The sequence below is a fragment of the Saccopteryx bilineata genome, chromosome 2 (genome assembly GCF_036850765.1).
Source record: "Saccopteryx bilineata isolate mSacBil1 chromosome 2, mSacBil1_pri_phased_curated, whole genome shotgun sequence".
In the NCBI taxonomy this organism is placed as follows: domain Eukaryota; kingdom Metazoa; phylum Chordata; class Mammalia; order Chiroptera; family Emballonuridae; genus Saccopteryx; species Saccopteryx bilineata.
This window is the reverse complement of record NC_089491.1, coordinates 169815495-169829767: the sequence shown is the minus strand read 5'-3', so window position 1 is coordinate 169829767 and position 14273 is coordinate 169815495. Positions and strand designations below refer to the sequence as shown.

At 47.0% G+C, this 14273-nt stretch overlaps 3 protein-coding genes across 9 annotated transcripts in view; 1 reads left to right on the top strand and 2 right to left on the bottom strand.

Moving 5' to 3' along the window:
• The window catches only part of PAN2 (poly(A) specific ribonuclease subunit PAN2), a 30188-nt gene extending 29918 nt beyond the window's left edge, over window positions 1–270 (bottom strand). For all 4 annotated transcript variants that reach the window (XM_066258408.1, XM_066258411.1, XM_066258410.1 and 1 more), the window contains exon 1: window positions 119–270. The gene's annotated coding sequence lies outside the window, so the exon portion shown is untranslated. The remainder of the gene's footprint in view (window positions 1–118) is intronic.
• Window positions 271–3723: 3453 nt separating this feature from the next.
• IL23A (interleukin 23 subunit alpha) lies at window positions 3724–9040 on the top strand. Its single transcript, XM_066258406.1, has 4 exons — window positions 3724–5497; window positions 5715–5806; window positions 6280–6426; window positions 6878–9040. The coding sequence occupies exons 1-4, from the start codon at window positions 5323–5325 to the stop codon at window positions 7037–7039; spliced, it is 576 nt and encodes a 191-aa protein (XP_066114503.1). The 5' UTR covers window positions 3724–5322; the 3' UTR covers window positions 7040–9040.
• The window catches only part of STAT2 (signal transducer and activator of transcription 2), a 24786-nt gene continuing 19472 nt past the window's right edge, over window positions 8960–14273 (bottom strand). For 3 of the 4 annotated variants that reach the window (XM_066258404.1, XM_066258401.1, XM_066258403.1), the window contains exons 18-24: window positions 14220–14272; window positions 13996–14090; window positions 12942–13078; window positions 12594–12776; window positions 12326–12383; window positions 10813–11141; window positions 8960–10531 (exon numbers count right to left, since the gene is read on the bottom strand). In XM_066258404.1, coding sequence (XP_066114501.1) covers window positions 10392–10531; window positions 10813–11141; window positions 12326–12383; window positions 12594–12776; window positions 12942–13078; window positions 13996–14090; window positions 14220–14272 — 995 coding nt within the window. In that variant the 3' untranslated portion in view covers window positions 8960–10391. Of the gene's footprint in view, window positions 10532–10812; window positions 11142–12325; window positions 12384–12496; window positions 12777–12941; window positions 13079–13995; window positions 14091–14219; window position 14273 lie in introns of those variants that run through there. The other variant, XR_010729161.1, reaches the window with a different exon arrangement.

Below are 14273 nucleotides of genomic sequence, written 5' to 3'. Positions count from 1 at the left end.
TCCCTGGGGGAACCAAAGAAATCAACTACCCAGAATTCTCCCCCGGCGGCGGGAAAGGGAGGCTTTAGGGCAGGGGTCAGATGTGTTCCTAGGATGCTTAAGGGGATTGGGCCATTACCAAGATTTCTCCATGGCGGATATTTTGGAGCGCGTGGAATTAAAACGAGTAGGGGTAGAACAAGGGCCGTCACCTCCGTGGGAAATTCCAGTTTCCCCAATTCTCCCCCGCGCCTAAGGCTCAACCTAGAACCTACGACGGAAAGGAAGCCGGCTCCCAGTCACAGTTTCCAATCAGAAAGGGTTTAGGGCTCGCCTAAGCCAATCAGAAGCAGCTAGGTTCAGACGATTCCGTGAGAAGGCGGGTGACACAGGGCTGGGCAGAAACAAGGGTTACGGCATGCCGACGGGGACAAATGTAGTTAGGTACTGGCCCTATTTAATGTTAAAACAAAAAAACCCTTGTCTTTTAAGCTGTCTTTGAACAAAATTAGAGAACATAAGTTCGGAAACAGAACTTTTATGCCCCTTTAAACTTAAACTATATATAATCATTGACACCCAAGGCAAAAGACTGGGAATCTGCTGGGCATTTTCTTTTTAAAAATTTTTTTAATTTCTTTATTAATTTTAGAGAGGAGGGAGAGAGAGGAGGGAAGGAGCAGGAAGCATCAACTCCCATATGTTCCTTGACCAAGCAAGCCTGGGGTTTTGAACCAACGTCCTCAGTGTTCCAGGTCGATGCTTTATCCACTGCGTCACCACAGGTCAAGCCTGCTGGTCATTTTCACCACTGTCGCGCCCACTCCCTCTTTCGCAGTGCTCTTGTGAGCACCTTTGACCCTGTTGCCACCTCCCCACCCCCTGCCGTCACCTCACTAGCCTTTCCAGATATGAGAGGGGGAGCAGGCTCCTAACACGGCACAAGTAGCTACATCTTCCGAGATTCTTAAGGCATCCATCTGAAACTCCCATCTGTGACTAACCCGCCCAGAGGCCCTGGTAATATTCCCAGGGAACAGGACCCCTCTGCTATCAAATTCCCCTAGCTCTTGAAGCTGGACACTATACCTCAGCGGGGGCATGACCATGGCAAAGGGAGACATTTGCGTTCCCAAAACTCTTAAGGATTTAGCACCAACAGTTATTCTGAGGTATTTGGGGAGCCTAACTCTGAGCTTTTACTACCTTGGAATGGATCCAGGTTGTGAGATATCTCCAAAGCACTTGAACTCCGTTTAAAGGCCACATAGAGAGCCTCTTTGGTGAAAGGAATTCCTCACAGAGAATACAGTTTTGGTATGACAACATAGGACACTGCGATCCCAGGTTTGAAACCCCAAGGTCACTGGCTTGAGCGCGGGATCACGGGGTCGCCGGCTCGGGTGAGGGATCATCCACAGGATCCCACGGTCTCTTGCTTGAGCAAAGGGTCACTGGCTCTGCTGAAGCCCCACCTCCACCCCATCAAGGCACATATACGAAATAATGAACAGTAACTAAAGTGCCACAACTACAAGTTGATGCTTCTCACCTTTACCCCCACCCAACTAAAAAAGAAAAAATATATACACTTTTATTTATTTAGTTTTAGCCAGAGATAGATAAAGATGGGAAGGCGGAGAGATGAGATGCATCAACTCATAGCTGCTGCACTTGCACTTTAGTAGTTCATTGTTTACTTCTTGTATGTGCCTTGACTGGGGGGGCTACAGTCAAGCTAGTGACCCCTTGCTCAAGCCAGAGACCTTAGACTGAAGCCAATGACCTTTGGGATCAAGCCAGTGACCATGCAGTCATGTTGATGATCCCATGCTCAAGGCAGCAACCTGGTACTCAAGCTGGAAAGCCTGTGCTCAAGCCTTGGGGTTTCCAACCTGGGTCCTCAGAGTCCCAGGTGGACACTCTACCCACTGCACAACCACCTGGTCAGGCAAGAATACAGTTTTAAAATATCTCTCTCCCTCAATAGACTGGAACATAGATAAGACCTTTATAAAAGGACCCCAGAATTAAGACTTCCAGGACTCAGCATACTCCTTGACTCAGAGGTCATAAACCAAGAGGAAAATACCTTAGCTCAGAGGGTCTCTTAAGATAATTTGCCTTCACAGGTCCCTGGATTTAAAATCCCACAAAAAGAGACCTGGCCCAGTAGCCCAGTTAGTTAGAAGAGCATTATCCAACTACACCAAGATTGTGGGTTGGATCCCCAGTCAGGACATACAAGAATTAACCAATGAATGCATAAATAAGTAGAATGACAAATCGATGTCTTCCCCCCACACTCTCTCTCTCAAATCAGTGAAATTAAAAAAAAAAAATCTCCAGATTTTACAAAAAGATGGATGCTGAAAGACAGATAATTCCTACACTTTGAGAAATTTTCATATTGAGGTCTCAAATTGAGAAAGTTGTTCACAGATCCATGAGAATTACAGAAATTTTTTTTTTTTTTTTTTTTTGAGAATTACAGAATTTGATACCAGAGATACCTTGGCTAAATGAGCTACTTTATAAAGATGCTTTTTGTCTCCTCACAGTGTCTAACATAATAGAATGGTTGAGAATGCAGGATCTGAAGCCAGACTGCACAGGAATTCTGGTCACTTAGTGATCTTGGGCAAGTTACTTATTTCTGTGCCTGTTTCCTTATTTGTTTTATTGGGATAAAAACAGTACCTACCTTATTGGGTCGTTGTGAGAATTAAATGGGTTTTAATACATAAGTGCTTAGGTCAAGTACTTGGCATGAAGTGAGAGCTGGATATACAGGATGAGGCAAAAGGAGGTTTACAGTTGTTAATACACAAAAGTTTATTTTTGTATTATTTTCCATGTGAACAACTGTAACCTTCTTTTGCTCCACCCTGTGTATTAGCCATCATTATTAACCACTGAGGGGAACTTCAAATGGATTTGGAGCCTGAGTATACAGCTAGAAAGGTCTGCTTAGAAGTGTCTTGTGAATATGATTTGCATAAGGTTACAGCCCTGCTGACATCAAGGACTCCTTGCAGCTCCAGGTCAGATCTAGTCCTGGAAGTAGTTCCTGCACGCAATAGTCCCACAATTGCCCCACCAACCTTGCTTCCTACCCAACTCCCAGAGCACCAGGAAGTGAAACAAAGCAGCAGAACCCCATGCCTCCAGCTCACCCTTGTCCCTCTCACCTCATCCCTAAGGGCTCCACTTCGTCCTCCTTTTCACTTTTCATCTCCTATCCTTTAGGGCTCCCAGAATGGGGATCAGTTATGAGAAAATCATAGGGCACGTTATACAAGAGTGAGGTGAGCTCACCTACTCTCACTGCCACCACCAATTTCCTTATTCTATGTGTATCCACTGCAATGTGGGAAGAGGCAAACCATTTCTCACTTAAACTGAGATCACATCTTTGACGCTGGAAATGTTTTATCCAAAAGGGTGGATTTACCAGAGAGACGTATTTGAATCGCAAGTTTCACTGGGCAGTTTAGAATAGTTCTAAGGGAGACCTCTGTTGAGGGTAAGTTTCTCTGAGGAAAAGGATCAACCTCTTGGGGAGGCCCTGGGAGCCATCTGTGCGGTCAGCACATGGCCTCATTCTGACATCCAAATTGTCCTGGGACCCTCCACGAGAGTTGGGGCAGCCCCAGATTTGGACCAACCTCCACTCCCACGCCTAACTTCACACTCTCAGCTGTTTCACTTATGTTGCATCAGGGATGGTGATGAAATCAGTGTCAGTGGATTTTACCCATGGATGCAACAGGCTGAAGGACTGGCCAGGGTCATTGACACTATGTACCTTCAACTACCCAGAACTCCTGGACTTCTTAGCCATGATGTAGGGGCTGGAATATCCAAATTGAACTTCTAGCTCTACTTGATCTGTGGTGGCGCAGTGGATAAAGCATCGACCTGGAATGCTGAGGTCAATGGTTGAAATCCTGGGCTTGCCCAGTCAAGGCACATACAAGAAGCAACTACGACGAGTTGATGCTTCTCACTTCCCTCTTCTCTCTTCCTCTCCCCATCCCCCCTCTTTCTAAAAATCAATCAATAAAATATATATATAAAAAAAGAGCCCCTGCTTTTTGTGTGTGTGACAGAGGCAGAGAGAGAGAGAGAGATACAGTGAGAGGGGCAGATAGGGACAGCCAGGAAGGAGAGAGATGAATTCTTCGTTGTGGCTCCTTAGTTGTTCATTGATTGCTTTCTCATATGTGCCTTGACCGGGGGTGGAGGGGGACTACAGCAGAGCAAGTGACCCCCTTGCTCAAGCCAGAAACCTTGGGCTTATGTCTATGATCCCACACTTAAGCCAGTGACCCTGTGCTCAAGCTGGTGAGCCTGCGATCAAGCCGGCAACCTGGGGGTTCCGAACAGGCATCCTCTGCATTTCAGTCCCATGCTCTACCCACTGTGCCACCACCTGGTCAGGTTAGCCCCTGCTTAAAATAGTGTCCCAAAAGAACCATCACTTGCATCCCCCAGAGCCCACGATACTTCGGGGCCACTAAGAATGAAGAATCAGATGGTTCTTAGCAACAAGTCCCTCCCTCCAATAGTCCTCCTAGCTGACACAATGAAGCCTGAAGTGGGGGAGCAATAACTTTATATGGCACTTATATGGCTGCCCAGTTCTCAAAGTGCCTTCATATCCGTTCTCTCCCAGTGAAAATAATACTGTTACCAGTGGAGAAAAAGAAGCCTTCTTATTTTTAGAGGACATCTGGTGGGAAACAAACTTCATTCCAAACCAAGCTTGCCATCTTATTGGGAAATAAATGAATGCTTCTCTTTTGGTTTTTCCTCAGGCAGTGGGAGGTAAGGAAATGAGGTTGGGAGGGCATAGCTTTGAGAGGCAAAAAGATGAGAAAAAGGTTAAAGAGGAAGAAACTTGAGACTAGATTCATTTAAATATTCGTTACCCCCACCCCACCCCCTTCTACAGCCATTTCGATTCCTGGAGAGCATTACACATATGTCTGGTCCCAGGCCTCCAGCCACAGCAACCACACGAATCATTTCCCGGGAACTGAGGCTGCATACCTGGACTCCGCACGGAGGGGGATGATGTAGGGAGGGGAATCCCACCTGCTGTGAGTCACCTGCTAGTATAAAGGGCGGGTGTTACAATGCAGGGACCTTAAAAAGGGACCGAAGAGACAGGGGAGAAAAATAAAGGAAGTAACTCAGAACCTCAGTGAATAGAGGAAACCACACCAGAGACGCATAGAACAGAGAGAATCAGGTTCTGAGGAAGGAGAAGTGAACAGAGATTCCGCAGGGACTGGTGCAAGGCACAGAGCCAGCTGGATTTGAGAAGCAGGCACCGAGATGCTGGTGAGCAGAGCTCTGCTGCCGCTGCTGCTGTTGCTGCTACCAATCTGGACAACTCAGGGCCGGGCTGTGCCTGAAGGCAGCAGCCCTGCCTGGGCTCAGTGCCAGAAGCTCTCACAGAAGCTCTGCACACTGGCCCGGAGTGCACATCCACCACTGGGCCAGGTGGTGAGTGGCAGCCTGTGGGACTAAACAGGAGCCTCTCCACACTTTCCAAGGCTGCAGTGGAAGATTCTGTGGCCTTGGGTGGAAGCTGGACGGCTGAAGACCACCAGGGAGTGAGAGAAGACAGGGAGCCCAGGAGAGTCATGGGCTTAAGAGTTCATGTGGGGTTCAAAAGTACTTATTTTATGTTTCTGTTCTATTCCAGGATCTACCAAGAGAAGCAGGAGAAAAGGGAGATGATGAGATTACAAATGATATTCCCCATATCCAGTGTGAGGATGGCTGTGATCCCCAAGGACTCAGAGACAACAGTCAGGTACTAAGATGATACTAGGCCACAAAGAAGAAGGAAATGGGGACATATCTGGGCACCACAGTGAATCTGTGAAAGTTGTATCTGTTCTTGTCCATTCAGGCTGCTATAACAACATACCATAGACTGGGTATTTTATAAACAGAAATTTTGCAGTTTTGAAGACTCTGAAAAATAAATTTCTCCAGGTCCATACCCAAGGAGACCAGAGTACCAGCAATGGTTGGTTGAGGGCCCTCTTCCAGGTTGTATCTCACAAGGAGCTAGGGAGCTCCATGGGTCTTTTATAAGCTCTAATTGCATTCATGAGGGCTCCACCCTCATGACCTATCACCTCCCAAAATCATCCATAACATTGAGGGTTAGGATCTGAGTGTCCTCATAAACATAGCTGTGTATAGGAAAGACAAAGAACTGGGTGTGTCCTTGGTGAATACAGTAGGAAGAGTATCAGTTTTCTCTGCTTTTCTCCCCAGTCCTGCTTGCAAAGGATCCACCAAGGCCTGATTTTTTACGAGAAGCTGCTGGGCTCAGACATTTTCACAGGGGAACCTACTCTACTCCCTGACGACCCTGTGAGCCAGCTTCACGCTTCCTTGCTGGGTCTCAGGCAACTCTTACAGGTATGAACTAGGGCAGTGGTAGTCAACCCGGTCCCTACCGCACACTAGTGGGCGTTCCAGCTTTCATGGTGGGCAGTAGCGGAGCAACCAAAGTATAAATAAAAAGATAGATTTAACTATAGTAAGTTGTTTAATAAAGATTTATTCTGCCAAACTTAGTGAAAATCCGACATAAAGAACTTGGTAAGTAATTATTATATGCTTTAACTCTGCTTTATAAATTTTATAAAGTTACTTCCCTACTTTATAAATCACCATTACTGTGGAACTGGTGAGCGGTTAGAAAATTTTACTACTAACAGAGATACAGAAGTGGGCGGTAGGTATAAAAAGGTTGACTACACCTGAACTAGAGGCTTGGTGGATGGCGGCTTGCAATCTCTGACAGACTTGGGGTGGGAGGCAGTGAAGGACCCAGAGTCCTCTCTAACTGTGTCCCATATCCTGTCAGCCTGAAGGGCGCCACTGGGAGCCTGAGCAGATTTCAAGCCCAAGTCCCAGCCAGCCATGGCAGCGCCTCCTTCTCCGCCCCAAGATCCTGCACAGCCTCCAGGCCTTTGTGGCTGTAGCTGCCCGGGTCTTTGCCCATGGAGCCGCAACCCTGAGCCACTAAAGCCAACAGCTTAAAGATGGCATCCAGATCTTCACGGCTCAGCAACGCTAAGATAAACCTATGAGGCAACTGTGAGCCAACAAGTGAATCAGTCCATTAATTCTAATGGGACTTGCATATGTTGAAAAATTACCAATATTGGCGGACTTAACGATGCTGACCTAGGACATGTTGAGTATTTATTAGATGGGAAGAGAAAATTTGGAATTATTTATCCTATTGGCAGAAGTTTAGGGAGAGGATTATTTATTGTATTTATATTAAATTATGTACTTTTTACAATAAACTTATTTATGTGAATATCTGAGTCCAATTTCTTTTTTCTTTTGAGTCTAATTTCTAGGTTCGGTTGGGAAATATAAAACAAATGAAAAAATAGGAACAAAGGACTACATTATGCATCTGTTTTCTTCTACTCTGCAGGGCTACGGGTATTTCCTTTTGACCTTCTGGTATATAGAGTAACTGGGATCTTTTTGGTTTTAATCCCTGTATGGCTAAGCAAGATGAAAGGGACTAGAAGGGGTTGAAATGAGGAAATGCGGCACCTCTCCTGCTCCCGAACCCAGTGCCTCCTTCCCTGGTTTCTTGGCCAAAACTGTATTTGGCTAAAGACAGGAATCCCAATCACTGCAGGATCAAAAGTCAGAGCTGTTTGAGCAGGAAGGGCATTCCAAGAAGATAAAGGTAAATCCCCTCAACTGATTGGATTCTCCCCCAATGGATATCTGTGGGCCCTTCAGAGGGGAGTTTGATTACCCAAAGGGAACTTAACTACTTTTAAAAGGAAGAGTATGGGAAGGGGCTAGTTATTATTTCCCTTTTCTCCATTTTCACAAAATCAAAAAGAGACATAGACTTTGGAGTCAGACAGACTCAGGTTTAAAACCTGACTTTGGATTGGCCCTGGCTAGTTGGCTCAGTGGTAGAGCATCAGCCTGGTGTGTGGACGTCCCGGGTTCAATTCCTGGTCAGGGAACACAGGAGAGGCGACCATCTGCTTCTCCAACCCTCTCCTCCAGCCCCTCTTTCTCTGTCTCTCTTCTCTGCCCACAGCCATGGCTCAATTGGTTTGAGCACATCAGTCGCAGGTGCTGAGGACAGCTCTGTGGAACCTCACCTCAGGTGCTAAAACTACCTTGGTTGTGAGCATGGCCCCAGATGGGCAGAACATCAGCCCCAGATGGGTGGATCCTGGCCCAGGCACATGTGGGACTCTGTCTCTCTATCTCCCCTCCTTTTATCTGGAAAAAAAAAGGCTTTGGCACCAACCAGCTGAGGAACAATAAGCTAGTAATATAACTACTCACCCTCCCCTACACTACTTATTTTTTTTAATTTTTATTTATTTTTTTTTTACAGAGACAGAGAGTGAGTCAGAGGAGGGACAGACAGACAGGAACAGAGAGAGATGAGAAGCAACAATCATCAGTTTTTCATTGCGCGTTGCAACACCTTAGTTGTTCATTGATTGCTTTTTCATATGTGCCTTGACTGTGGGCCTTCAGCAGACCGGGTAACCCCTTGCTGGAACCAGCGACCTTGGGTTCAAGCTGGTGGGCTTTTGCTCAAACCAGATGAGCCGCGCTCAAGCTGGCGACCTCGGGGTCTCGAACCTGGGTCCTCCGCATCCCAGTCCGACGCTCTATCCACTGTGCCACTGCCTGGTCAGGCTCCTCTACACTACTTATATATAACTTACAGCCCCCTTGGAAGATCTAAGAGTCAGGAAAGGCTGCTCTAAACAGGGAGGTAAGAAGAAGAAACATGACAGGAGGGACATGATGGGGTAGAAGACAGGCCATGATTTGCTGACCTTGATCCCTGGTGACATGTCATTTGCTGACATGACCTGCTGGTGTCTTTAAGAACATTAGTTTTTATGAGTAGTGAAGTAAAGAATTTCAAAGAGGAAAACACTTCCAGGTCAGCACAAAGTTTATTAGCCACTTCTGCTCAGAGCAGTCTTTCTGAATAGTACTGTTCCTCTCACACAGCAATTTTCAACCAGTGTGCCATAAGGACTTTTAAAACATGCAATGCTTGACTATTTAGTCAGGGGCACTGACCTCTTTTCCCTTAGGTTGTCAAATAAAAAAATGACAACAACCAACCCAACAACAGCCATCCGGTGTGAATCAATCAAAATTATACCTTTTTTTTGTCAGATTGTCAAAAAATATTTTTTGGTGTGCCACATAATTTTAGTAATTAGTTTATGTGTGCCATGAGATGAAAAAGGTTGAAAACCGCTGCTCTAACATACCAAGCAGGAAACAGCTACATGCATAGGGCCTCACTTTCATTACATTTCAAGCTTTACTAGAAGCACATCTTAGAGCAACAGCAGCTGACCTGGGGTTCTCTGGGAATGGCTAAGGTTGTCTAGAGCTCCATGATAAACCTTCAAGGTTCTAAGTTCCAGGAACTTGATCTTTGCCCAGGTCTGTGCCCAAGGAATAGAGACTGTCTTTTCAGGTAAACAATATATTGTGCAAAAGAAAGGAATGATATCTTAATAGAGAAATGCCTAAGATCCAGGGCATCTCTTCCTCTGTAAAAATACCAAATTCTAGCTATACTATAAAAAAACAATTCCTAAATTCCCAGCAACCACACCATCCCTGGCCTCCAGGAGTGATCTGTCTCCTAAGCATTGGGAGAGTAGAGACTAGGCAGAATAAGTTATTGTGCAAAGCTTCACAGGGACATTAAGCTGGCAGGGTAAATTTTTTAGGGGGGAGAAATGGGTGTGGCCCGCTTGGGGGTCAGGGGAGGAGACTGGTAAGAAGTGGATATTACCTCCTGCTCCCCTCCTCAGAGGGGAGCTTGACATGGTGGCTGAGGCAGAAAGCTCTCAGTCCCTGTAGGGAAAGAGGAAATTTGGGACTTGAGTCAGGAGGGGAAGAAGACAAGAAAAGGTTATCCTAGACATGAGGGGAGAAATGGAATCCTATCCTATGTCATTTCTCCACTGAGAGCCAATGCTAGTGGGCGTCAGGTTAATTCTACCAGCTATTAAAATGTTGAAATCCTTCCATACTGGAAAGAAGTGACATCCTGAGCCCTCCAAGTATCTCCTAATTGTCCGGGCCTATTCCTAAAACCACTACACCTCCCAGCACTGTAGGCAACCTCCAGGACCCTATCCAGAGCTATGGCCGACATCTGTTCTGATTCACTGTACTCCCTCCTTACTCATATTATATGATACTTGTACCTCTCACTCCATATCATTGGGTTAAACTAGCTTTAAAGGGGCACATGCCTGCTTTCCCATCCTTGCAGAGAAACATCATGATGAAGGGGTGAGTAGGGGTAAAAGATATAGAAAGACAAGAAACACAGATCCCTAGTAGTCAGGAGTCAAGGGCCCATCAGTGTAGAAATGGCTGGGGTGGAAGACATAAGCCTCATCCATGGTGTTCTGGCCAGCTAATAGTGGGTCTCCATTTGGCATGATTTCTTCAATCTTCATACTGTTTCTGAAGACTGGGTAGTCCAGAAAAAGAAGTCAGGCCCTGATCTTAGGCAAGGAGTTCCCAACCCAGCAAGGAGAGTGAGAGAGATGGCAGCAGAAGCCTGGACAGGGCCTGTGGGGGCACTTAGGCGGGGCATGGGTCGCTGTGTACATTTCCTAATAAAAGGAATCACAAGGAAATGAGCCTCCTTTTCAATGAGGAGCTTAGATCTGGGCCTTTTCTGCAATGGTGAGGGAGGTACATTGGGAAAAGGAAGGTATCCCTTCTTTCCAGCCCCATCTCATCACTTACTTTCCATTTCTTCAGTGTTCAAGTGTCTCAGATCATGGGGTAAATCTGGCTCTGGCTCTGGCATTGGCTGTGAAATAGGCTTCAGAACAGTCTCCAGCTTCAGTTCTGGTTTCGGGTTTGGCTCTGGTACTCTTTGTGATATTGCGCCTAGTGTGGGCTCCAGCGTGGACTCCAGTGGTACCCCCAGATCCAGCCCTGCATTCAGCAGTGGCCCTAGCTCCAGGCCTAGCCTTGGCTCTGGCCCTGGTGCCAGCCCTGGGGGCAGCTCTAATGACTCCAGTTCTGGCTCCAGATTAGGCTCCGGTGGTTGTTGTAGCTCATCCATCTGTCTGAATACCCCAACACAGACAAAGGGGAGGGCTCAGTTGTTTAGGTAAAAGTGGGGGATGGTAGAGCAAGCAGAGGTTACCTTTCTAGTCTAAGAAGGCAACAGAGCAGAGCAGAGGGCTTAAGAGCTTAGGCTTTGCAGTCAGGCTTGCCAGAGTTTGAATCCTATCATTTACTAGCAGGGTAACCTTAGGCAAGTTAACTAACTTCACTGAACCTCAAATTTGTCATCTGTGAAATGGGAACAACAATACCCAATAATCCTTGAGAGGCAGGAGGATGGTTAAAAGCAGGGCTTTGATATCTGATAGACCTGGGTCATTTAGCAGCCATGGACCGTGAGCATGCCACTTCACTACGCTACACATCAGTTTCCTCGGCTAAAAACAGTAATACCAACAGTGTCTGCCTCACAGAACTCTTATGAAAATTCAATAAATGGGAAAATGAACATGAAGCTTTTGGCCTGGTACATAATAAACTTTCAATAAATCTTTCTATTAGTATACTACTCACATAGATTCTCTTAAGGATTAAATTTTTAAAAAATGTTCTAAAAGTATCTATTGATAGTACAAATTTTTGCGGAGGACCCGGGTTCGATTCCCGGCCAGGGCACACAGGAGAAGCGCCCATTTGCTTCTCCACCCCTCCGCCGCGCTTTCCTCTCTGTCTCTCTCTTCCCCTCCCGCAGCCAAGGCTCCATTGGAGCAGAGATGGCCCGGGCGCTGGGCATGGCTCTGTGGCCTCTGCCTCAGGCGCTAGAGTGGCTCTGGTCGCAACATGGCGACGCCCAGGATGGGCAGAGCATCGCCCCCTGGTGGGCAGAGCGTTGCCCCTGGTGGGCGTGCCGGGTGGATCCCGGTCGGGCGCATGCGGGAGTCTGTCTGACTGTCTCTCCCTGTTTCCAGCTTCAGAAAAATGAAAAAAAAAAAAAAAAAAAAAAGATAGTACAAATTTTGGCATCAAATAGATGTCTATTAACATCAGTGATTATAACTATTCGTATAGGGAATCCCTGTGGAGACAAACTAAGGATGGCAGCAGGAAAACAGAGAAGAAAGAGACTAGAAGAACAGCGAAAAACCTGGCGGACTAGAGAGTATGGGTGAGTAGAAGGCCAGCATTGGTTCACTATGTCAGCCATAAAGGGTTAGAGAGACTGGGCGAAGAGTTCACATCTCACCTATTGGAGACCACAATGAGCTTATGTTTCAGGTATTTCCTTCGTTCCTGAAGATTAACTGTGGGGGACACACACAAGAGGTGGGGAGGTCAGTGGACAAGACACAGACCAATGGTTGTGACCATCACATCTCCATAATAACTAAGAGTGTCCCATGAACAAATCCCTTACCTTCTCTGGATACTGGTTTCCCCATGTCTGTAAGGAAGGAGCTGGGTTTGCGGCAGACGCCTGCAATGTACCAGTGAACTATGTCAGTGACTCTCACCTTTGTCCTCGCAGTAGCACCCAAAAGCCTCATCCCGAGGGATTCGGGGATAGAGGAAGCAAAGTGGATTCTCAGGTATGTTCTCCTCAGTGAGCAGCTGGTAGTGGCAGATGATTTTGGTCAGTGGGAGTGACTGCAGCACATCCTTGGTGAACGGCTTCAAAGAGTTGATGAGCACCTTATCTAGAGAGTGGATATAGGAACAGGTGAGCTTGAGAGAAGAGGCTGGGTCTGGGAGTTTCCCGCTCCTAGACTGGCTGAGGGATTCAGGACGGAGCTGGGGAAACCAAGGACAGGCAGAGGGGCAGAAAGGAGAGGCTGTGGGGACTGTAGAGCAGAGCAGCTGACCATCATCCTGGTGTTCCACCCAGGAGCAGGTAATGCCCCCTTCCGTTGTCTCACTGAAGCGCAGTAGAAAGGTACCAGAGACGGTCTTCTTTAGCAACTTGCGCTCCTGGCTCCGGCTCACAAAGCCCATGATGCGTCTAGAGCAGAGAAAGCAGCTGAGAGACCCTCCTGCCTCCCTGCACCGATTCCTTGGACAGGGAGAGAGTGCCAGCTTGTGGCCTTGGTTCTGCCACTTACAAAGTGTTTCATTGTGGCCAAGTCACTTCACTTCACTGACAATACCCACCTCCCAGGGTTGGAAGAGGTGTGAGAATTCAGTGAGGCCATATAGATGAAAGCACTTTGTAAAAGGCAAAAAAGTACTGTACTAATGGGCAGATAGTATGGTGGAAAATGCATAGGCTTGCCCAACTAGGTGGTGGCACAGTGGATAGAGTGTCACACTGAAATACAGAGGAGCCAGGTTGAAACCCCAAGGTCACCAGCTTGAGCGCAGGCTTACCAGCTTGAGCACGGAGTCGCCGGCTTGAACAAGGGGTCACTCACTGTGCTATAGCCCCCGTTAAGGCACATATGAGAAAGCAGTCAATGAACAACTAAGGAACCGCAACAAAGAACTGATATTTCTCATCTCTCTCCCTGTCTGTCCCTCTCTCTGTCTCTGACACACACACACACACAAAATAGAAAAGAAAAAGCATAGGCTTGGGTCAAACAGGCCTGGGTGTGAATCCCACCTTGACCCCTTGGGTAAGTTCTCTAATTTCTCTGAGACTTAGTTTCCTCACTTGAAACAAGGGTGGCAACACCCACCACTCAGCATGGTTGTAAGGATTAGATGAGAGAATTCATGAAAACACCAGCATGCTCTGGATGGAACACAAGAGGTACTTGACAAATAGTGGATCCAACTATTATTGCAAATGTCAGAGTGTGTGACCTCGCACCAATTTTTGCTCTCTCTCCTATTTGCCACATGAGGGCGCCTAGTGTCCATTTTCAAGCCCAGAAAGTCAGCTGGGCTTGGGGAGAGGGAGGCTGACCAAGGTCTTACCCATCATTCCAGAGATCCTTTAGGTGGTCATGTACCAGGTCCAGAATTTTGTCTAGCCATGTCCAGAATGGTAGCTTTCCAGGGGGGTTCTCTCGCTGAAGGAGGAATGGAAAGGCAGGAAGAAATATGGAGTTGCCCTTGGTGTGGGGAGGAATGATAGGGGAGGGGCAGGTGTTTGGACTGGAAGCTAGGATCTAGCTGCCCTGGATGCAGGGTATTATTACCTTTGTGAAGTCAGTCCAGGACAACAATGTACCCTCATTCCCAGAGTTCTGCCC